The 23,399-nt window shown below is 38.5% G+C and overlaps 2 protein-coding genes across 2 annotated transcripts; both read left to right on the top strand.

Moving 5' to 3' along the window:
- Positions 1-42: 42 nt before the first annotated feature.
- LOC149027516 (uncharacterized) lies at positions 43-15,587 on the top strand. The gene is made up of 2 exons (XM_089163344.1): positions 43-1,282; positions 14,804-15,587. The coding sequence occupies exons 1-2, from the start codon at positions 506-508 to the stop codon at positions 15,017-15,019; spliced, it is 993 nt and encodes a 330-aa protein (XP_089019470.1). The 5' UTR covers positions 43-505; the 3' UTR covers positions 15,020-15,587.
- A 2,816-nt stretch (positions 15,588-18,403) lies between these two features.
- On the top strand, positions 18,404-21,186 carry LOC149027515 (cryptochrome-2-like). Its single transcript, XM_089158143.1, has 4 exons — positions 18,404-18,854; positions 19,776-19,997; positions 20,311-21,017; positions 21,130-21,186. Exons 1-4 carry the CDS (start codon positions 18,542-18,544, stop codon positions 21,184-21,186), a joined length of 1,299 nt encoding a protein of 432 aa, XP_089014269.1. The 5' UTR covers positions 18,404-18,541.
- Positions 21,187-23,399: the final 2,213 nt, after the last annotated feature.

Below are 23,399 nucleotides of genomic sequence, written 5' to 3'. Positions count from 1 at the left end.
TATATTTTGTCTCCAAATAAATTACATTAATTTCTTTTTTACTGTAGATATCTTGACCAGTCGGCAATTAGACTTCTTCGACGGTCTCCATGGAAGGTTGGAAACTGGGATAAACGGATCTACTTCGCGTCTGCGCCAGCCAGAAGAGAAGAATAATAGTCCAGCATTATTGGAAAGAAACCCTAGCTTCTGTTACCTGCATCTATAATCTTCACCCCTGTTAATCTCTTCTTCTGCACTTTGTCTCTTCTGATATTTTTTGGGTGTGTGTGTCCACCACCATTGCTTTGGTTCTCTGTGTAGATCACTTTCTAGATGTGACCCAACTGTATCTATCTATCTTCGCTGCCCGAAATTCTACCTCCGGAAGATAATTGTGTATGGCGACAACCCAAATCAACTCAATCCGAAAGCGATATCTGAACCCTTATCATTCAAACTCTCGTTTAAGAATCAGTACTTCTCCTTTCTCCCGCTATTGCCAAGCGTCCGATACCCTCTCCCAATGGCCACTGACGCATCCCCTAAATTCAAGAAATCCGATTTCCGTGCAGTACCTCAAGGCCCTGATTATCATCACCCTGATGTCACCGTTTCATCCCATGATGGACTCGAGTTCTGGCAGTACATGATCGCCGGTTCCATTGCTGGCTGTGTTGAGCACATGGCAATGTTCCCGGTCGATACTCTCAAGACCCGTATGCAGGCCCTGGGCGCTTGTCCCGCCAAGGTCGTTGGTCTTCGAGAAGCCCTTGGATCCATTTTGAAGCTCGAAGGCCCTGTTGGCCTCTACCGTGGCATCGGTGCAATGGGTCTTGGTGCTGGTCCAGCTCACGCTGTTTATTTTTCTGTCTATGAGGTCTGTAAAGAGCTATTCTCTCGTGGGGACCCCAATAATTCTGTTGCCCATGCCGTTTCTGGGGTGTGTGCTACGGTTTGCAGCGATGCCGTCCTTACTCCAATGGATGTGGTGAAGCAGAGATTACAGTTGAGGGATAGTCCTTATAAAGGGGTGTTAGATTGTGTTAAAAGAATCATGAGGGAAGAGGGTTTTGGTGCGTTTTATGCTTCTTATCGAACTACAGTTGTGATGAATGCCCCGTTTACTGCCGTTCATTTTGCCACCTACGAGGCTGCCAAGCGGGCGTTATCGGGGATATCGCCAGAGAACGCCAGTGATGAGCGCCTGATAGTTCATGCTACTGCAGGAGCAGCTGCTGGCGCTCTGGCTGCTGGTGTCACGACTCCCCTTGATGTTGTCAAGACCCAGTTGCAGTGTCAGGTTAGAATTTCCTTTAATTCTTGCAAGAGTTTCTTCTTTTTATCTGCCTATTATTTATTTTTCTTTGCTAGGTGTCCTGGTTACTTTTGTTGATAATTCAAATTCATGCTAGTATTTGAAGTCTATTACAGCCTACCAATTACCATTGTGTTTTTATCATAAATAATTAAGCCAACTCTTTCTATCGCTACTGATCTTAATTCAGGACTACGTATACTTGAAACAAGTCTTCAACTGAACCCCCACCCACCCAAAAAAAGGGGGTGGGGGTGGTGTAAAATGGATTGAAGTCTTTTATAGTAGTGGAATAATATGATGGGGGCAGATTAGTTGTGTTGCCAGTAGAATTCAAGTATGTAGAGATTGTAGATGCCCAAAATTTAACATTGTAGAGAAAGATGGATTAGACTAGTGCTAGAGTGTTTATGTGTGTGGAAATGTGTTTGCCGCACATGTGGTGGAGAAGCAGTTCTCAGTAGTTTTTATGTTAATGAATAATGAAACTTTACCATTTTTGCAAGTTTCTAATCTGAAAAAATATTATTTTTATGTATTCAGCTTTGTTCTACCAGTCAAGTGCTTGTCCCCTTCCTTTTTTCCTCCTGGATGCTAGTATGACTATAATTGAGATGTACCTGAGATAGCATATTTAGGGGGAGTCTGTTATTCGTGATGTGATACTTCAATCATCCTCTTTTTAGTTACATGGTGGGTGATTCTTTTGTTGCTGGACATTAGGATTAGGATCACACCTGGCAAAATGTATTTGTTGTACTTTGATATTGTAGATTGGAAACCTGTTACATGAAGTAGAGTTTTTTCTCCCTTGGGTGTGGAGAGTGGAAGATAAAACAGACAGACAACATTGGCTAATTAAGACACAAATCACCAGAGACTCCCCTCCCCTTTTCTGCTGTGACCTCCAGTTATTGGTTTGTGAAGCTAATTATTTTCTGAAACAGAATTATGTATCATGATCTGTGATAGGTTTGTGATAATTTTAAGCATGCCTCTTAAGGCTGAATGTCTTTGGAATTTTCAGCCTGGGGATGTTTGGCAATATTTAGCTCAAAAGGTAATTGGTCCTTCATACTAATGAAGTAATTTGGATCTGTATGTCCATGTTTCATGTTGATACTCATTGACTATAATGGATAACTTGGTAATACAATCTTAAAAATTATGTGCTTCTGGAAATATTGAAGCTAACATTATCCTTGAGGGCCTTCAATCCAGACATAGTTGTCGTTGGTTTATAACTTTTGGCCATTCTTTTTGTAGTTTGGTTATAACTTATGGTAGTCTTTTATGACATATTTAAATCTTCTAAACCGTCTGTGGCATGTTATGTCACTAAACTTGAAAACTCGTGCTTGTGGTTTTCTTTGCTCCTGGGATGAATAACAAAATTTGTAATAAGAGATGGCACAGTATTACTACACATCAGTGAATTTTTTCCCCCAAGTTCCTGCAGCTTGCTACCCCCCAAGACCCCATCTTTTCTCTCTTTCTTTTTTAGTTAACCTGAGAGACCCACTCAAACTGATGTTGATTAACATGCCTTTAGTGCGGAAATTATACTCATTACCTTCAATCCTCCAAGCACCAGTTGCCTTATCTTATGAAATTCCTTTTTTTTTTCCCACTATAATTTATGAGGAAGCTTGCTGGACCACCTAGAACCTGAGAAAATCCACTCTCCTACTCAAAGAAAGAAAACCAATAACTTTGCACCTTTACAAATCTCGGAAATGTTGGCAGATCTGACGATAGCCTTGAAATCAAGGTTTAAAGTATCGGTATCGAGTATCGTATCGGTCAAGTGATTTTAAGAGATGTATCGAGTATTGTATCACTCTGACTAATGTATTTTAGTGTAATTCAATGGAGAGATGTATCGAGATGTATCGTATCAGTTGGGTTAAATATGGATGCGTATCGACTAATATCGCATGGTATCGTGAGATACTTTAAACCTTGCTTGAAATGCCTGCAAGGCCTGCCTGGCAACTGGGATTGAGGAAGGACATTATTGGTAAGATACAAAAATGATTCCGTATTAGGGTTTGGTAAAATTAGGTTTGTCGCAAGGTTAGAATATATTATTGTTGTTGCTGTTGTTATATCTGAGATTCTGAGGTCTTCTAAAGCCTGTTCTCAGCCTGGATATGTGGTGCTATTCCCTAAACAGTGTGTTCACATGAGGGTGCAGTCAAGTTGTAGGGTTTGATTCAACTTCCATTTTATCATCTAGTGGTTGTGGGGGGACACTAGAAGAAGTGCTTTAATGTTCTAATTGTCATTACTAATTCAAAATTAGGTAAAACGTGTCAAAATGTGCTGCGTAACGAACCATCTATTTTTTTATGGATTTTTTAGTTTGGTGCTAGGAGATACAATTCAATTGTGGGTGATGCCAATTTGAATTTTTTTAGATTGGACTATTGGAGTCATTGGATGATCCAATGAGAAAAACAATGGATTAGCTGATCCACACTATCAATGGACAGGATGGGTCCTTTCCAATTGGAGGATCTACAAGACCAAAGAGCTAACCTAAAATGAATTTGGGAGATATGGTGACAAAACACATGTGTGGATTGGAGTTAATAACTATGGCTTTAGAAAAAGTTGCATGGTGAAGTAGGATCTATTTGCTGGCCCCATCTAGTTGGGGTAAAGGTTAAAATTCTATTGCTTCCTGAAATCTTTGAAGATGCTACTGTATTTTCAGGAGTTCCTATTTGTGGTTCTAGGAATTATGCAACATGGAGTTCTGTAAGGATGGAAACTATATGTTTTGATACGTATTTTGATTCTTGAAATCTCCTCTCTGCAAGTTTTGAGAAGAAATTGTAAAAATTGATTCTTAAAGGTTGAAATCCCTTCTTTGGATTACACAATTGAATTGAAACTTAGTGGAGTTGTGATTGACTGTTAATGAACGTAGCGTGCAATTCTTCATGTGCTTCTCTAAGTGTTGATCACATCTGAAACTTCAGATTATTGATTTTACATACCTGTCCAATGTGCTTGAGTATATTGAGTGCTTCTTGAGCCTGTTGTCTAGATTCTCTTGGGGCTTCATTTGTTGAGTCTCCTATTGCAGACTACTGTGGTATTGTCCCTAATAATGAATGAAGGGGTTGACTAAAGATGAAAATGTTGTATGTTGTAAAGAGAGGAGAAAAAATGGGATGGGCATGCTAAATGCCTCGTCCAACCAAGCAGCTTCAATTCCTATTCAATAAGTTACTCAAAACCAATATATCAGACTTTTCTGGACCTAAATTTTGATTTTTATTGAGACACATGAGAAAATCTAATTAGAGAAGGCCAAGATTATAGAGATTGTAAATGCTTTTACCCCAAGCTTAGAGTACTAGCTCATTTGGATCCTAGGGAAGTTGCTGGTTTGCAAATTGCCTTGGGAAAAGTATACTATATGGTTATTTAAGATGAAATGTGTTGGTTTTGGATGTCTTATATTCTGCGGATCTATATAATTTAGTTTGGCTATATTTGTGATTGGAACGGGTTTTGGGTCAATAACTTCCACAGGGGTAGAATAGTAATTGTATAGGAATTAGGATTTTGGGGTTTCCCTATAAATAGTATCTGTGGGATAAGCCAGGTATAAGGTGCAAGCAAAATGGTAGCACTTTCTAAGGTTTGAGAGTGGTGAGGTTTTCGGAATTTGAAATCCTTTCCTCATGGGGTGGACATAGACAATCTCGCCAAACCAAGTTAAATTCCTTGCGGTTGTGAGTGTGTTTTGCTGGTGTTCTTCGTGGATGTGCATCCATCCCCAACTAGTGGTACTAGAGCCAGGTTTAGTGGATTGTTGCTAGAGGCATGCGAAGATGCAGGAAGGAGAGGATCGATGCAAGGAGAACGATGAAGGCTTCAATGAATAAATTGAAGGTACAATTCTTTGATGTTAGAGTCCATGGAATTGTTTGTACTTGTTTTTCAATTTTTCGGATCATTGATGAGAGACGATCGAAGAAGAAGAAAAAAGAGGAAGAAGACAATTTGGTTTGAGATTGTGAGAAAAGAAAAAAAGAGAGAAAATTGAGTGGAAGAAGTGGAATGTGGAAACTATGGAAAAAAAGTGGTTTTAGTTGGGAAAAACAAAAAGAAAAAAATTAATTTTGTTTTTCTATTTAATACAAATTGTTTTCCACAAGATTTTGTGTGAAGGTTTTTTTGTACGAGGTTAAGTGTTCCTAAGATTTTGGGCATTCTGGACTCAATGGAAGTGATAGATCAAGGAGATTTAGTTTTGTTGGTATTGATCTTATGGTTTGTACAGAGATCAATGGATAGGATATTTATGTTGATGATTGGTATGAAGGGCATAGGTTAAGTAAGCTATACAGACTTGTAGGGCGTTGAAACAGGTGGAGCTCCGGTTGGAACTCCGGCAAGGGGTATAATTAAACAAAATTTGCAAGTTGTTCAGGCGTCGAAAGAGGGCAAATTTGGAAAGAAACGGGTGACTTTTGCTTCATATTTGGTGAGTGACGATCTTTTGGAGTGGGATGCAACAATAGGAGAGGTGGAGCCACGTTACATTGTACAGCAGGGATGAGTTGTACAGGACACCCCAGGTGGGAGGTGTGCATTATGTTGGTTTAGGAATGGCGGTTAGGAAAGGCATCCTTGGAGGGGATGTGGGCCATGTGGTAAGGTCTGGCGGATACACGAGACAAATGACTGATATTAGACATAAAAAATGGTTTTTTTCAAAGTGGCCTATAGAATTCAAGTGAAGGTGGAGATTGGTGGGTTTGGATGTCTTGTATTCTGTGGATCCATATAATTATAGTTTGGTTGTATTTGCAATTGGAACGGGGTTTGGGTCAATTATTGTACAAGGGTAGAATTGTATCATAGGGGATTAGGGTATTGGGTTTCCCTATAAATAGGCTATGTGGGATAACCCAATTTTAAGGTGCAAGCAAAGGGTAGCATTTTGTAAGGTGTGAGAGTGGTGAGGTTTTCGGAAATATTGAAATCCTTTCTCTCGAGTGGACGTAGGCAATCTTGCTGAACCACAGTAAATTCATTGCGGTTGTGAGTGTGTTTTGCTTGTGTTTTTCTTCGTGGTTCTGCATTTGTCCCCAACAAAATGTCTAAAAAAAAAAAAAATAAAAGAAAGAAAAAGGAAAAAAAAAAAAAACTAAATAAAAAAAAAAAAAATGTTTTTTATATAAAATAAAAAAAAAAAAATAAAAAAAAAAAAAAAAAAAAAAAAAATAAAAAAAAAAAAAAAAAAAAAAAAAAAAAATTTAATTTATTTAGTTAAAGGTAGAGGGGAGAGGGGGGAGAAAAAGGAAAAAAAAAAAAAAAAAGAAAAAAAAAAAAAAAAGAAAAAAAAAAAAAAAAGAAAGAATAAAAAAAAAAAAAAAAAAGAAAGAAGGAAGAGGGGGGGGGGGGGGGGGAGGGGATGGGCGCATAAAAAAAAAAAAAAAAAAAAAAGGAGAAAAAAATGACAAAAAGCGCGGAGGAGGGGTGTGGAGTAGAGAAATAAAAAAAAAAAAAAAAAAAAAAAAAAAAAAAAAAAAAGAGGAAAAGAAGGGAGATAAAAAAAAAAAGAAAGAAAAAGAGAAAAAAAAATTAATATTGTGTGTTGGAGAGTGGGCCCCCCAGCCATAAGAAAGAAAAAAAAAGAGGAGGGGGAACGCCCCCCCCCCCCGGCGCCCCCCACACCCCCCCCCCGACGCGGAGAAAAAATCAAATCAAGAGAAAAAAAAAAAAAAAGGGAAGCCCAAACCCAACCCCACCAAAAGGGAAAGGAAGGGTATTGTTGTTTTTTGGTGGATTTCCCTTTTTTATATATATTTTTCCCAACCCCCCAAAAGTATTTTTTTTTTACCCTCCTCATTCCTCTTCTCTATATGAAAAAAAAAAATATAAAAAAAAAAAAAAAAAAATTTTTGGTCTCAAACATAATCCTATCAATTAGAAACCCCCCTCCGTTTGAGCATAGATATTTATCTGCCTACTTGCTCTGGGGGGGTCGCCACCCTCTCTTTGGGCCCACATGCTGAGAAATCCTAGTTTGTCCATCTGGACGATCTTGTACCATCTGATCATGGCCATGGACCTCTTCAGAGGTAGACCTCCTATCATTTGGACATCCTGCCCAGTCTGCATTTATATATGCCTCAATCTTCAAATGCCCATGAGCTGAAATTAAAATTCCTTTTCTTGGAGTAGTCTTCAAGTATCTCAAGATCCGATATATTGCATCCAAATGTGGAGGAATAGGGATCATGCATATAGTGGCTAACAAGACTAACTACAAATGTGATGTCAGGTCTAGTGTGAGATAGATAGATCAACTTTCCCATTAATTTTTGATACCTTATCTTGTCAATTGGTTCTCCTTCCTTTGCCTTCAAGTGTAGGTTAGGCTCAATATGAGTCTCAATAGGCTTACATCCTAGCATTCCAGTTTCCTCAAGAAGATCCAATGTATACTTCCTCTGGGATAGAAATACACCGGTAGTAGAATATGCCAACTCTAAACCTAGGAAATATCTTAGTTTTCCCATATCTTTGATCTCAAATTCAGTTCCCAAAAAAGTCTTTAATGCTGAAATCTCATCCTGACTACTGCTTGTGATCACAATATCATCCACATATACTAAAAGTATAGTAGTGTGGCAACCATCTCTTTTAATAAACAAAGTGTGGTCTGCATTGCTCTGCTTATAACCATTAGATATCATTGCCTTATGGAACCTTCCAAACCACGCTCTTAGAGATTGCTTCGACCCATATAAAGCCCTCTTTAACTTGCACACTTTCCTATAAGTCTCTGTACTAGAATACCCAGGGGGTATATCCATATATACCTCTTCTTAGAGTTTTCCATGCAAAAAGGTATTCTTCACATCTAATTGGTATAAACTCCACCCTTTATTAATTGTACATGAAATAATAGTATGAACTATGTTCATTTTGGCATCAGGGGCAAATGTCTCTTGGTAGTCAATGCCATAAGTTTGAGTGAAACCCTTGGCCACCAATCTTGCCTTGTACCTTTCAATAGTCCCATTTACTTTGTACTTGATTACAAACACCCATCTGCACCCAACAATTTGCTTTCCTATGGGCAAAGTCACCAAGTTCCACGTTTGGTTTTTTTCCAGAGCTTGCATTTCCTCATCCATAGCTTCTTTCTAGTTTGAGTGAGATAATGCCTCCTGCCAAGTGTTAGGAATAGAAGTAGAGGACAAAGAGGAAATAAAACTTTGAAATTTTGGAGATAGAGACTAATATGAAACATAATTGGAAATAGGATGTTTGGTGCAAGTTCGAGGCTGCTTTCTTAATGCAATTGGTAAGTCCAAAGTAAGAATATAAAAAGGGTCAAAGACAGACTCACTTGGAGGAACGGATTATTCAGGGCTAGGAACCAAAGCTTTTGACTAGCTTGGTTCAGAAGGGGTCACTTGTTACTTTTTTTGATAGGTCTTCAGAGGTCTAGTCTCCCCCTGTATATTATTCACCGGCTGTTCCTGTCCGGTTATTCCATCTTCCAAAGGAGGATCATCTACAGGAATCTCAGGAGAAATATCGAAAGGAGGAATCAACACTGGAACTTCTTCACTAAAACTCTCCCCCTGAAGAGGTGTAGGGGAAAAATAAGGAATTTGTTCTTGTAACACAACATCCATAGAGACGAAAAAAACGACGAGAACTAGGATGATAACACTTATACTCATTCTGTGTAGGTGGATAACCTAAGAAAATGCACTTTAACCCACGAGGATCTAACTTTCCATGAACATGGTGGTTCCGGACAAAAGCAACACATCCAAAAACCTTTGGTGAGACTGTAAAGGGTGCTGTCCCTAAAAGAACCTCAAGGGGACAGCGTTGGTCTAAGACTTGGGAAGGCATTCGGTTAATTAGATATGCCGCAGTAAGAATGGCTTCACCCCAAAACCGAAGAGGCACATGCATAGAAAACATAAGGGAACGTGCTACCTCAAGTAGATGTCTATTCTTGTGTTCGGCAACCCCATTTTGAGGTGGAGTGTTGATGCAACTAGTTTGGTGTATGATGCCATGGTTTGCTAAGTAGGAAGGGAATGCGCCACCCAAGTACTCAGTTCCATTATCTGTACGAAGGATTTTGACTGTCGCCCCAAATTGAGTCCTAATCATATTATGAAAATTTTGAAAGCACGAGAAAACGTCACTTTTTTTGTGAAGTAAATCCATGTGGTCCTAGTACAACCATCAATAAAGGTAACAAACCATCTATGACCAGATACAGACACGGTCCGAGAAGGACCCCACACATCAGAGTGAATGACTGAAAAAGGAATTTTACTACGATTATCTGAAATAGGGTAAACATGCCTGGTTTGTTTGGCTAAAATACATGCCTTGCAATAAAAATCATTCAAATTACACCTTTTAATCATATCAGGAAATAATTTGAACAAAATAGATAAAGGAACGTGGCCAAGACGACTATGCCACTCTAATAAGGTAAAAAGTACAGGAGAGGTGGAACTAGAGACCATAGAAAGAGCTGATGGGGACCCATCCATTAAGTAGAGCCCCCCTTTCTGTCTATCACTGCCAATCGTAAGCCCGTTTCCAGGTCCTGAAACACACAATGAGAAGGAAATAAAATTATTTTGCAGTTTATATCACGAGTAAGGTTACTAATAGATAAAAGATTATTCGAAAACTTAGGAACATGCATGACATTAGATAAGGTAAGAGAAAAAGAACAAATAATAGATCCTTTCCCGGAGATAGGGGAGAAAGACCCATCAGCCGTCCGAACATCCTGAGCAATAGGGACAGATGAATAAGTATGAAACAAAGTAGATGAGCCTGTCATATGGTTGGTTGCCTCAGAGTCAATTACCTAGGAGGGATAAGTCAAATTGACATTGTGACAACCAAAAATACCTGTGGGGAATTATGGTTCAACAGAGGGAACAATTGACAGGGCTATACTCGCACTGGAAGTCGGTACTAGAGAAGATGAGTCAAGTTTGGACATCAACTGGCAAAGGTGCTGGAGCTCATCTGAGGAAAGATGTGTTGGAGTACTTAGGGTGTCAGAACTGACTTGATTTGCAGACGTTTGATTGCTGCCCTTAATTCCATTTCTACCTCCTCCACGGGAATTTGTTGGACGTCCATGCAACTTCCAACACTTGTCCTTTGGATGACGCTCTTTTCCACAATACTCGCACTTTACTGGAGGGCAAAAATTACCAGAACTAGATTTATTATTACCATAACCAGCCACCAATGCGGATATATCAGATGTTTGAGTGTGTACCATAGTTGTCATTCGACTGTCCTCGGTATATACCATGGCATAGGCTGGAGCCAGAGAAGGAAAAGGCTCTCTAGAAAGGATCTGTGCATGAATTTGATCAAATTGTATTTTCAATCCTGCCAAAAAATCATAAACTCATTGTTTATCTTCCCATTGTTGAAAGGCAATAGCATCTTCATCATTCTTCGGTGTAAACTTCCCATAGAAATCTAAAGTCTGGTAATATCCCCTAAGAGTGTTATAGTACTGAGAAAGAGGAAGGTCCTTCTGCTGTAACTCATTGATTTTTCGTCTAAATTCAAAGCATTGTGCATCATTGCCAACTCTGGAGTATGTATCTTTAGTAACTTTTCAAATAGTTGCCGCATCAAGAAGGAGGAGATAACTCGCTGCTATGCTAGATTCAATGGAGTTGATGAGAAAACCCATAACCAAGCATTCATCTATATACCACTTGGAAAGTTGCAGAGCAAGTGTGGAAGGTTTTGTAGAAGTCCCATCAAGATGGCCAGTAAGACCACGAGCACCAATAGCGAGAGAAACTGAACGAGACCATCTAAGATAATTTGTCCCATTAAGTTTCACATTGGTTATTTGAAGCGGAGAAAACTCACGATCCTTATGAATAGAAGACGTGGGAGACTTTTCAGATGTACCAGATAAAGGAGATATGGGATTAGCCATCATCGTAAGGAGAAATTATTCAAATTTACAAATAGCTCTTGAACTTTTTCAAAAGTACAAAAAAATCCCTGAAATTGTTAAAAATTGTAGAAAAGTCCTTGATTTTATTTTGAAATTACAAAAAAGTCCCTAAAATTGTTGAAAATTGTAAAGAAGTCCTTAGAATTTTTCAGAATTACGAAAAAGTCCCTAAGGTATTTTCAAAATTACGAAACTGTACCTAGAACTATTCAAATTTGCAAAAGTTACCCTTACTTCTATCATGAACTGGTTGTTGACTACGAATAACTCCCATTAATTCACGTGAAAAGTATCTCCTCAGGTTACCTCCAATTGGTATATTGTTGAACCAAAGTACAACAGGAAAGACTGGAGGGACACAACCGGTCCGCTTAAATACCAGACTCCTTAGACAAAATTTTCCTAGACATGTACTTAATCACCCAATATACATTTCCAGGATACCCGAAAAGAAAACAAACACGTAAATAGTGAAAAAAAAAAATTCTACAGCACCTCCGTAAGATGAAAAGAAAACCTTGCTTTAATACCATGTTGTAATGTGAGGAATTGCTTCTCTAAAGAATATTATTCACAAGACCTCAATAGGGTATTTATAGTTACAACTTAGTTAAGTCCTATACTAAGTAGGAAAATGAAATATAAAACAAATAGAAATAAAACTCTAGACTTATTAAGAAACATAATCCTATTCTAATTAGAAAACCTCAGTCCATGTTCTAGCATGGCCTCGAACAGAACTGATTGGAAGGCAAAAATCCATGTAGCCGACCCCATTTAGTTGGAACAAGGCTTATTGTTGTTGTTGTTGTTGTGGTTCCCACTCCCCCCCCCCCTTCCTTTTTTTTTTGCTCGTGTTATTCCTTCTCTCCTTTTTTTCTTTAAAACCTCAGCATGGGTGTATTTAAGAGGCAGTTCTAGTACTATATTACTTGTCTCTGAAACCTGCATGTTGTGAGGATCAATTGTCTTATGACTGATGAATATGATTCTGCCACCAATCCAATTTTTGGGAGTGATTTTTGTTCTGATACTTATCTGGTGTTGTTGCTATGATCTGAAATCAAAGGTACAAGGATTACAAAATGACTCAAAGTTAGATTGTAGTATTTGGAGCTAGATTGGAGACCTGAATTGTCTCAAAACCTTCACATTGCTGTGGTTCTGGTTTATAAAATAGCTGTGACTGCCAAAAAGTAGAAGATGATAGCCTTTTCCCTTTTCCCTTCTATTATAGTATAGCATCTTGGTAGTTATTTCCAGATTTGTCCCTCGCCATTTTATTCATTTCAGTCCTTCTGTCTACTGTTATTTTAAGTTGATCTCCAAAGAGGAAACGTCCAAAGAGGAAACGTAATATCCTTTGTATTTTAGTCTCTAAGTAACAAAAGTGTCCTCCAATTTTATCAGAGGATTTAATGTGGAAGAGATTCAGCTAAGAACCGCTTTCCAATACGATTGTTGATTGTTGCGACAGATCATCAATTATAGGAGCAAACCAGACTTAAAACACCAAAATAGAAGGTAAAAAATATTTGATAATCCAGTCAGTGGACTGGGTGGAAGTTGAGATTTAATGGAGGGCTGGTGTTGATTTGGCTCTTGGCTCTTGAAATCCCAACAGGTTCTGGTGGATGGTAGTGGAGTTATGGGATTCAGAGAATCAGATGTTGGAGCAAGTGCAAATTGCGGGAGCTGCAGGGGTCTTCAATTAATGGCTAACAACAGCAGGAGACATGGTTGAATCTGGAGATTATTCGTAGCCTTCAATTGGGTCTTCACAGCACCAACAGCTGTTGTTTAGACCTACAGCTTGTTGCATTACAAGAAAATTTGATTGCAAAGAAAGGGAGATAAGATAAGAAGATAAGGGGTCAGCCCTGGGGGTTTGTCTCACTAGCCAGGCTTCTCTGACCTTCATTTACACAATAGGGCAATAGTACTTTGCACAAAAGAAATATTCTCATTCATGATAGGAACCTCTGTGGACAGATAAGGTTGCTTTATTGGTAATGATAACTAGGAACTTGCAATAAAACTTGAAAACAGTAACCAGAATCTGCTATGAGCTAGCAAGTTTGGGTAGGTCAGGAATGGAATTTTTTGGTCTAATTTGGGATAAGCGTAGATGGTAAAGTTTGGTTAATTGATGTAGGGGAGTCTATAGGTAAAGGTCTCGTTAAATTTTAATGCTGGAAAGTGTGCTGGAATTGAATTGACAGTAAGTTATGGTTTGGGTTTCAGTATTTGAAAAGAGGAAGATGAAGGAAGCTAGGTACACTAATTATCAGAAAGGGCTGCTACTGCACTGTTAAGCAAAGAAATCAGATTGATAAAAGAGGTGGGAAGGGAGGATCAATCAACCTTGGGAGGAGGAAGAAAGAAGGAATCATGTTTGCTCCATCACCAAAACTCTTAGAAAGTATCCATATTCTTTATATAAATTATCTCTAGTTGAAGGGAGATGTTTTACATATATGTTGACCATGTTAAATTCCTAATTTGACTCATGAAAGTACCCCTAATTATTCTAAGACACAGTAAATAGAGTTGGAAGTAGATTTTTATTTAGCTACTAAGTTTCTTAGCTTTGATAGAATTGACAACTAAACGGTAAGAATATATGTATGTAAAAGAAGATAACATGGCAGGAACCCACCCTGCAATCCCCTAAGAATACCCTGAGAATTCACAGCAAACTACAGTTGAAAACTGATAGTCTTTCATTTCTTTGTCGTGTTTGGCTTTGGCCTTACTTCTTGTCATAACTCTCCATAGGAGCTGATCAAAAACTAACTGGGATCGCTTGATGTCTACTCCCAAAACGAAAACTGAAAACCAAAATTAGAATTAATTAGATAGGTCTTTTGGCCAGCCATAATGGACTTCAACATCGATTAAGACTCAAAGAAATTGCCATAAAACAAACTGGAGAAGAACAAAGATAACTTGAATAATTATTGGGACTTCATCCCTCCCTGAGATATCCCATGACCAACTCACTTCTAAGCAAGGATGGGAATTTGTATTAAACCATATGCAGGTAGGATTCAGATCATCCTCTTCATCAGTACTGCATCAGAGTACCTTGTGGAGCACTGCAATCTTTTCCTACTAGGACAACACAAGCCTACCTTGAAACCATAATTTTGACATCTACGCCAGCTACTAGTATTTGAATTTGGAGGGTTATGATATCCTCTCCTTTCCCTTTCTGGGGAGTGGTGGGTGTGAACTAGGGATTCAGGAGCTTGGTTGAGTGAGTTGATCGTCTGGGTTAATTTAGTCTTGTGCTTACTTTTTCTTTGATTTCTATGGGTAGTTCCTTTTTTTTTCTTCTTATTTTTCCTCTCTCTATCTTATGTTAAAATTGTGTTAATTTTGTCTCAATTTTCAATTAGAGTACCCCGCTTACTCTTTCCTGGCTCAGGTTTCTTGCCTCTGTTTGGACAATCATCTCATTACTGTTTCTTTGTTAATTGAGTTCACAGGGTGTCTGTGGATGTGATAGATATGTAAACAACTCCATTGGTGGCGTCATAAAATCCATAGTAAGGAAGGAAGGATATTCTGGTCTGATGAGGGGATGGAAACCCAGGATGCTTTTCCATGCCCCTGCTGCTGCAATCTGCTGGTCTACATACGAAGCATCAAAGTCTTTTTTCGAAGATCGAAAAGATAAAGACAGCAACAGACAAGCCGTCTGAGAGAGTGTAGAGAAGAAAAAAGAAGTGTTGTACTTTCACCAAAGACCACAAGATAATTTCCACGGTGACTGCAGATCAAGAGTGGTAAAAACATCTTCTGGAGCTGGCTATGTATTGAAGAGGTCTCAACTTGGTGGTTGGATTTCAACTTGTTTGTAACTGCCATAATTTTTGTTTTATCATGTTGTCAAATAGGTGACTCGATTGCTCGCTTTTGTGAGTTAAATCTTTAGTTATGGCTTACAATAATGTTGATCAAAAGTGATTATAATGGTAGAATGATTCTCAACGGGGTGGAATTAGTTGTGAATTTATGAAATGCAATTTCTAATTGAAATTCCGCCAGGATTGTTGAATTGTTTCCAACCGTGAAATAATGGGATGTTTGATTTATCTTTCCTGCAATCTAGTCTGTATTCACTATTCTCCCTTTTGTTTTTTCTAATCTTTTTTCTCTTCTGGTGAACACTGAATTTAATAAAAATGAAAACCATGGGGAAGAAGCAAACGCTGTCAATGACTAGGCGAAAAACACTTATATCTGTCTGTGCTAGCTATTATGACAAGCCGGTGAGGTAAGTATTTTGTAGGGAGAAAAAACCTTCTTCATGTCAAACTTTTTCCTAACATTTGGTAAACTTTAGGAATCAAAACTTTTGGTGGACCTTCGAATGAAAGACGCGAGTTTAGAAGGTCAGAAGCGAATGAGAACTCAGTTCAACAGATCCAGGCTGTGAACCTGTGATGTGAGGGAACCCAAGGTCATATACCAAGTTGACTCACAAGGAGCATTATGAACAATCCAGCTTTCCACTGCATGCCAGATACCAAATCTTTTTTCCCTGGTAACCGACTTCAGTTAGCCTATACAGTAAAAAGAGAACTAGTTTCTAGGGAGCTGAAATTATCTTATTCTCCTTCCATCACGGCCTTGTTTGCCAAATGATCATTTTACCAGATTCTATATGTTGTAAAGTTAAAAAGGATTACCACCGGGGGTGGTGGTCTAGTGGTCTCAAGCTCACTCTCAAATGGTTTGGTAAAGGCGCTATGTAGCCGCTACTGCATCAAAAAAGAAGAAGTTAAAAAAGATTTAATTCCAGATAGAAGTAGAACTGAGGCAAAATGTTAGGAATCTCACCCGCACAAATCACGTGTAGTCTAAATGGTACGCATGTGTTGCTATTAAAATACTCAAATCTTTTACTCACCAATCCGAACTAGAACTTCATGCAGATTACCGAATAAGATGAAAGGTCCCAATCACAACCCAGAATTGGGAGACCCTTTGGTGCTTGTATAGTTTTGTATTACTTGGGTTGGGACTAGACTTCTAACAATGGATGTAATAGTGAATGAAAAAATAAACATTATAACTGTAACGATATCCTCCAACATCTCAAGCATACCTCAAAACCATGATTTTGACATCTACGGCCAATTACTAGTAGTTGGACCTTGGAGGGTTACGATATCCTCCCCTTTCCCCCACCCACTTGTCGGCGAGCGGTGGGGGAGAACTAAGGATTTAGGAGCTGGGTTGAGTGAGTTGATCGTCTAAGTTAATATAGTCTTCCGTAACTTTTTCTTTGATTTCATCTGGTACATGTGGTAAATTCCTTTGCTACAACTGCGTTCATTTTGTTTTATTTTTTCAATTGAGTACCCTGATTTATATTTTGCTTTCCTGGTCCCTTTTTTTGCTTAAATTAACAAAAGGAGCGAGTTTTTTTTTTTTTTTTTTTCTTTTGGATTAAACAAAAGGAGCGAGTTTAGGTCAGAAGAGAACCAGAACTTGGTTCAACAAATCCAGGTTGTACACTGAGGGAACCGAAGGTCATATCAACTTGACTCACAAGGAGTATTATTTACCTTCTACCCAAAACAGAAGAAGAAGTATTATTTAGCATCCAGCTTTCAGCTTTGCACTGCATCCCAGATACTTGACTTCAGTTTTCTTATGATAACTGACATCAGTTATAGTCTATACGGTAAAAAGAGATTAATTTCTATGGAGCTGAAATTCCCTTTTCTCCTTCCATCTCAACCTTGATTATCTTACCAGACTCCACATGTGATAAAGTTAGAAAGATCTAATTTCAGGTAGAATGGAGGCAAAATGTTAGGGACGTGCACATGATTCGTGTAGTCTAGATGTTCACGTTTTGCTATCAAATCTAACTCGAAACTTTTGTATGCATTTGGTAACGTTTTCCATTTCAAGGGACCGATTCTTATGTAAAATCATTTTATATGATTTTGTGCTGAAAAACAGTTCTTTCCTTGAAAATGGGTGTTTGATAAACCAGCTCTAAGAGTTCGTTTGCACTAAAATGTGAGATACCAACATATGTTCCCCCAACACATATTCCACTTTTTGTTAGAATCAAAAGGGACGAATGCTGACACCTAACATGCACTTATTCATGTATAAACGTGGATATGATCCATTCTCAATTTGGTTGTATCTCTTTTCTTTGCCTCCTGGTGAACTTTTTACTCTAATTCAGTTCAATCCAATCTGGCAGTGCTTTATAATGCTTCACAAACACTCGGATGTAGCAGCTAACTGTGCCTCCAGTATTGGTGCACTTCAGAAAAATGTCAATATCCTTTAGGGCTGTGTTCCTGCATGTCATGGAAAAGAGTTCCAATCTTCTCTCAATCACATTCCGGAATGGCTCCTACCATGACACATTTAGGTTGTGTTTGGTAATACATTCTCGGAAGGCAATTCTTGGGATGTTGTTTTTGTATACACTGTCTCGTTCCCAGATCCTCAACATAACCAAGAATCCATAACAAACGCGGCCTTTAATCTGCCAATCCTGATATGATAGTTAACTGGCAGCAATTGATGACCAGGTAGGACTCAGGACAACCAATTAGGTTGTCAGTTACATGTCTTCCTCAGTGAAAAACTTTTCTCTTCTGGTACCAGGAAGGAACTAATTTAAATACTGACTATTGCTTGCTGCAGGCAAGAGCACCAGAGGGTTCAGAACTGATGCAGAAGCAACATTCTTTTGCTTTCTAAGCTGTTTATTTCTTTGTACTTATTTCTTCTTCCCTTGTTGGTAACTGAAATCTGTCTCCTCTTTTCCTGGTCCAAATAAGATTAAGAGGACAGCGAATAGGATCTTTAGTATTCACTGGCTATATGAGTCTCTTTATGTTCTTTTTTCCTTTCCAACATAAATTAGTATGGAGTGATTTATTCAGTTTTATGAAATTTCTGCAGTGGAACCCTTAGAATTGTGAGACGAAAGACTGAGGAGCATCCAAAGTCTGAAGATCAATTCTGGGCTACTGAAACTCGCAGAATCCTTCTGCTTTAGAGATCCCTTTGGGGTGTTCTGAAACTGCGAGGCAGTTTGGGGAGTGGGGAGCCCCTTTATTAGTTCTGTTTTCACAGAAAACGAAGAAGAATCAGAGAATTGATTGACCTCTTTGTGGGCTTTCCAACCTTTTATTTCTCATCAACAGACAAGTTTGTTAGTTCAGTATTGAATCTAAAGCAGTATGGCTGCAACCCCTAAGACCATTGTTTGGTTTAGAAGAGACCTCAGGATTGATGACAATCCTGCCTTAACTGCAGCTGCAAGGGATGGGTGTGTCATTCCTGTTTATATATGGTGTCCCACAGAAGAAGGCATATTCCATCCTGGTCGAGCTTCAAGGTGGTGGCTGAAGAGGTCCCTTGCCTACTTGGATCATTCTTTGAGGTCTCTTGGGTCTGCACTTGTGTTTGTCAAAGCTGAAAACACTCTTACAGCTCTATTGCAGTGTATCCATACTACAGGAGCAACGAAAATGGTATACAACCATCTTTACGGTATGTTTTCATATTAATCCTTAAATTTATGTTACTGTCTCTTATACCTTTCTTTCCTTTCTCCATATCTTATAATACATGATACTTGCAATGCTTATGCTCATAAATCTCAAGATGGAAGAAGCAGATAGAATTAAACAGGAAAAACACTCAACTTTTAACAGCCATAGACCCACATGCAATTATACCCTACAAGAAATTCCAAACCTCAAACACCCCCCCCCCCAAAAAAAAAAAAATCAAAATACTAATAATAATCATAGGAATATATTACATATACACCCATTAAAAATCCCTTAACAGCATTCTTTTTAAATAGAAAACGACATATTTTCCCTTGTTGAATCTTTTTATGAGTTAAAAGAAGTTGAAAATTATCTAAAAAGCATTTGTATCAGGCCACAAATAAAAAGACAAAACGACCTTCCTCTCTTCAGTTTTTTTTTTTTCCTTTCCTGAAAGTCTGAACAAAATGGGTTTGAGGTCAAAGGAAGACAATAAAGAAATTTTAAAAATATGACAGATGATTATTCATCACTTAACTCCATTGTTCTGATAGTAGGAGGCACGGTTGATATATAATTGGAAACATAGGGACTGTAAACATAATAGAAAAATTTTCCAGGGATGTAAAAATAGTAGTTTGCAAAGTCAAGGAATGTATATATAATTTGCTCCAATCATAATAATAAAAGATAAAATTTCACAGGACGTGATTGTTTGGTCTTACAGTATGAAGTTACTGAAACAGAAGAAATCTAGGGGATATTTTAATCATTGTGGAAACTTCGGGGCCTTTTATTGTCTTTTTTAAATTCTAACTAGCTATAAGGCATCTGGGGTCGTCTTTTATCTATGCTAGCAAGTGGACAGTTAATTTTCAGACTTCCTATTTTAAATAACACTTGTTTGTTCTTATAGATCCTATTTCACTTCCCAGAGATCTTAATATAAAAGAAAAGCTAGTGGAAATGGGAATCAGTGTGGAAGGCTTTGATGGAGATTTGTTGCACAAACCCTGGAAAGTCTATGATGAGGCTGGACAGACTTATACAACATTCAAAGCTTATTGGGATAAATGCTTGGGCATGCCAATTGAGAATGGCTTGCTTCTTCCTCCATGGCAATTGCCTCCAGCCAGAGGTGTGTTTTCAGATATTCCGCCACTGATTTAAGTTATCTGTACTGAATAACATGCATTCAGAAAAATGAAGATTTCAGATACAGATGTATTAAAAAGATGAGGTTGGCTCTAGCTAAGCCTAAGATCTCTTGTTTCTCAAAATGAACATTCTCATTAGCACAAATAACTGGGTATCGAGCATTTATGATCTTTATGTTTGTTAGTAACTCTTCACCAAGCTTCGATGCTTAACTAACTGCTGCCATTTCTGAAACTAAGGAATAATAAATATGCATATTTTGTGTGGTAATACCATGTTGTTTTCAGTCACAGCAATAACTGAGAAGTGTTCAATTGAAGAGTTGGATCTTGAGGATGAATCAGAAATATCTAGCAATTTCAACCTGGAAAAATCATGGGCCCCTGGTTGTATAAATGCTGACAAAATACTTACCCAATTTCTGGAAAACAAACTGATCCACTACTCAAGGAATAAGCTGACGGTGGGACAAAGCTCCACATCTCTGCTATCACCGTACCTGCATTTTGGAGAACTGAGTGTGAGAAAAGTCTTCTATCATGTTCGGATGAAGCAGATACAGTGGGCAATGAATGGGAACTCTGTAGGTGAAGAGAGTGCCATTCAATTCCTCAGGGCCATTGGACTAAGAGAATACTCACGTTACCTTTGCTTCAACTTCCCATTTACTCACGAAAGACCACTACTAGAAAGCTTGGAACAGTTTCCTTGGCGTGATGACAAGGATCATTTTAAGGCTTGGAAACAGGGGCGGACTGGTTACCCCTTGGTAGACGCTGGAATGAGAGAGCTTCGGGCCATGGGATGGGTGCATAACAAGATTAGAGTGACTGTTTCAAGTTTCTTAGTGAAGGTCCTACTGCTTCCATGGACATGGGGGCTGAAGTACTTCTGGGAGACCTTGTTGGATGCTGATCTAGAAAATCAAATCCTTGGTTGGCAGTACATCTCTGGGAGCTTACCTGATGGTCATCAACTCAACCATCTAGACAGCCCTCAGGTATGCACTTGTCTTTACTTGGTCTTCAAATGCTAGTCTTCAGCTGTTGTTTTAGAACCAGATGAGTCTATCCCAAAGCTTGGATGAGCAGACTTGATTTGATTTTGTCTAGCCTCAGTCATCTGGTTGTGGGCCTGAGCAAATCGAGCTTCTCAAGATTGCAATATAAGCACTATGCACAGTTCCCCTTGTCCAAATCTAAAAGTAGTCAAGAGGATAAACAAGATCAAACTTTCAAATTGGCTAGGCTCACCTGGTTTTGCAAGATTAGTGCTTAAAGCTTAATTATAGGTAATGGAAAAAGACATTTCATGTTTCATGAACTATCTAAACCACATGTGCCATAATCAATGCTTTTCACATTATATTTTTGGTTTGCCTAACTATATTTCCAAAGCAAGGCCTATCAATTGTCAGTATAACACATTCAACAGGAGAAAACGGGATCTAACTGTGCACAGAAGTTGGTAACAGATAAGCTACCTCATGGATAAAATTTGCATTAGCAAGAAAATAATAATAAAAAAAAAAGGTAGAGCTCCCCCTGCAGCAGATTCCATGGAGGGTCATAGTGTAGACAACCCCACCTCTGCTTTTGCAAAGAGGTTTCTCCATATTTGTGACAAAAATATAGATGCAACTGCTTCTCAATTTTTTTAATTAAATAAAGGGAAGATATATTGCAACCATAGTATCTTTCCCTTTGTAGGTGACACTAATATGTAATTCTCATAGAAGCTAATCTTCAGGATGGTTAGTTTTGGACAGAAGACAATACATACCCTTTGTTTCCACCAATGTCTCGGACTCACTCTATTTTTTTTTCTCCCATTCTTGGCATTCTTGGCACTAGGCTGGAGGAAAAGAATACGACCCAGAAGGCGATTATGTAAGACACTGGCTTCCGCAGTTGACACAAATACCAAATGAATGGATCCATTGTCCTTGGGATGCTCCCTTACCTGTACTTAGAGCTGCAGGGGTGGAGTTAGGAGGAAACTACCCAATGCCTGTCATTAACATAGAAATGGCAAGACTGCACCTAAATAAGGCAGCATCTGTGGTGTTAGAATCAGAAGCAGCTTCAAGAGATGCAAATATAACAATGGAGGAGCAACTTGTGGTCAGAATCTCTGCAAGTAATGAGAATTTGGCAAACGGAGGGATCTCAAGTGAAAGAACCTCGAACAACACTAATTTGTCTCATAATCAAAGTGCCTCCCATCTATTTGAATATTATGTCAAGCAGAAAGCTATGGAAATAACGAAGGATGAGGATTTGAGCTCTACAGCTGGGTCTCCCATAATCTCTAAACAGAAATGCATTGGGAATCAAAATTCTGCCCTAGACAACTTGCCTGCTACAAAGAAGCAAAAATGTTCAACACTTCATCAACCTTCTCACCCAAGGAAACAATTCTCTGATCCATTCCCTGTCATCAACATCGAAACCTTGCCTCTTGCAGAACCTCCAGATCTAACATAACCCAGACAAATAGGAGGCAATCTTCACATGTCCAACCTGGAGGTTCAGAAAGAGTTGAGGATTTCATTTTTGGTAACTGGGTGCATAAATGGTCAGAGAATTGTTTCCTCAGGTTGGAAGATTTATCAGATGTTGAAGAATCTTTTTCTTCATAACATTCAAATTGAGTGGAAGAGAAAATTGTTATCTTGGGTATGTAGTTTTTGAGTTATTCTCCTCCAGATTCTTATAGGACTGGAACTTGAAATGTAATTGCCAAAATTTTCATGTCTGAGATTATTTGAACCAGCAGTGCATGAGCACCAGGGTTGTAATTGTACAAGTATGAGCTACAGTGGAATGAATCTGTGATGTTCAACATTACAAACCCAAGTTATAGCACAAAAGCTAAGGGGATTGTGTAGTCATAATTTTTCAGCATATGCTCAGTCTAAAGTATGGATGTAGCTTCAGTCTCTCCCATAAAACAGCATACATACAAATGCTAGTGTGTGGGTGTGTTATGAGTGAAAAAAATGGATGGTAGCCTAAGCAATGCAGTCCCAGCTTCTAAAACCCATAAATGGAATCACCATGAGTCGCCCAAAAGTGACAAATAGTGCAAACTGAATGAGTAGTGGCAGTTTTATAAATGTCCAGAACTGCTTAGTTCCCTTTTGGAAGTGACAAATAGGACGAGGGAAGAATCAGCAAATATAATAAAGAGGAGAGGATTATTTGGAATTTTAAACAAGCATGCGCCCAAAAGGTGTAAAACAGTAGGAACTTTGAAATATGTGGACTTCTGTGAAATATGGATAGTAACCATCCTTGGTTATAAATAGAAAAGTATATCATCTTCAACCTTGTTACAAGATCAGCAACCAGTCAAAATAGAACCAGGTTATGAAAAATTC

This window comes from Hakea prostrata, chromosome 1, assembly GCF_041222555.1.
Source record: "Hakea prostrata isolate BN-2017 chromosome 1, UWA_Hpros_2, whole genome shotgun sequence".
Lineage (NCBI taxonomy): Eukaryota > Viridiplantae > Streptophyta > Magnoliopsida > Proteales > Proteaceae > Hakea > Hakea prostrata.
Note: the sequence above shows the minus strand (reverse complement) of the source record. Positions and strands in the feature narration are given on the sequence as shown.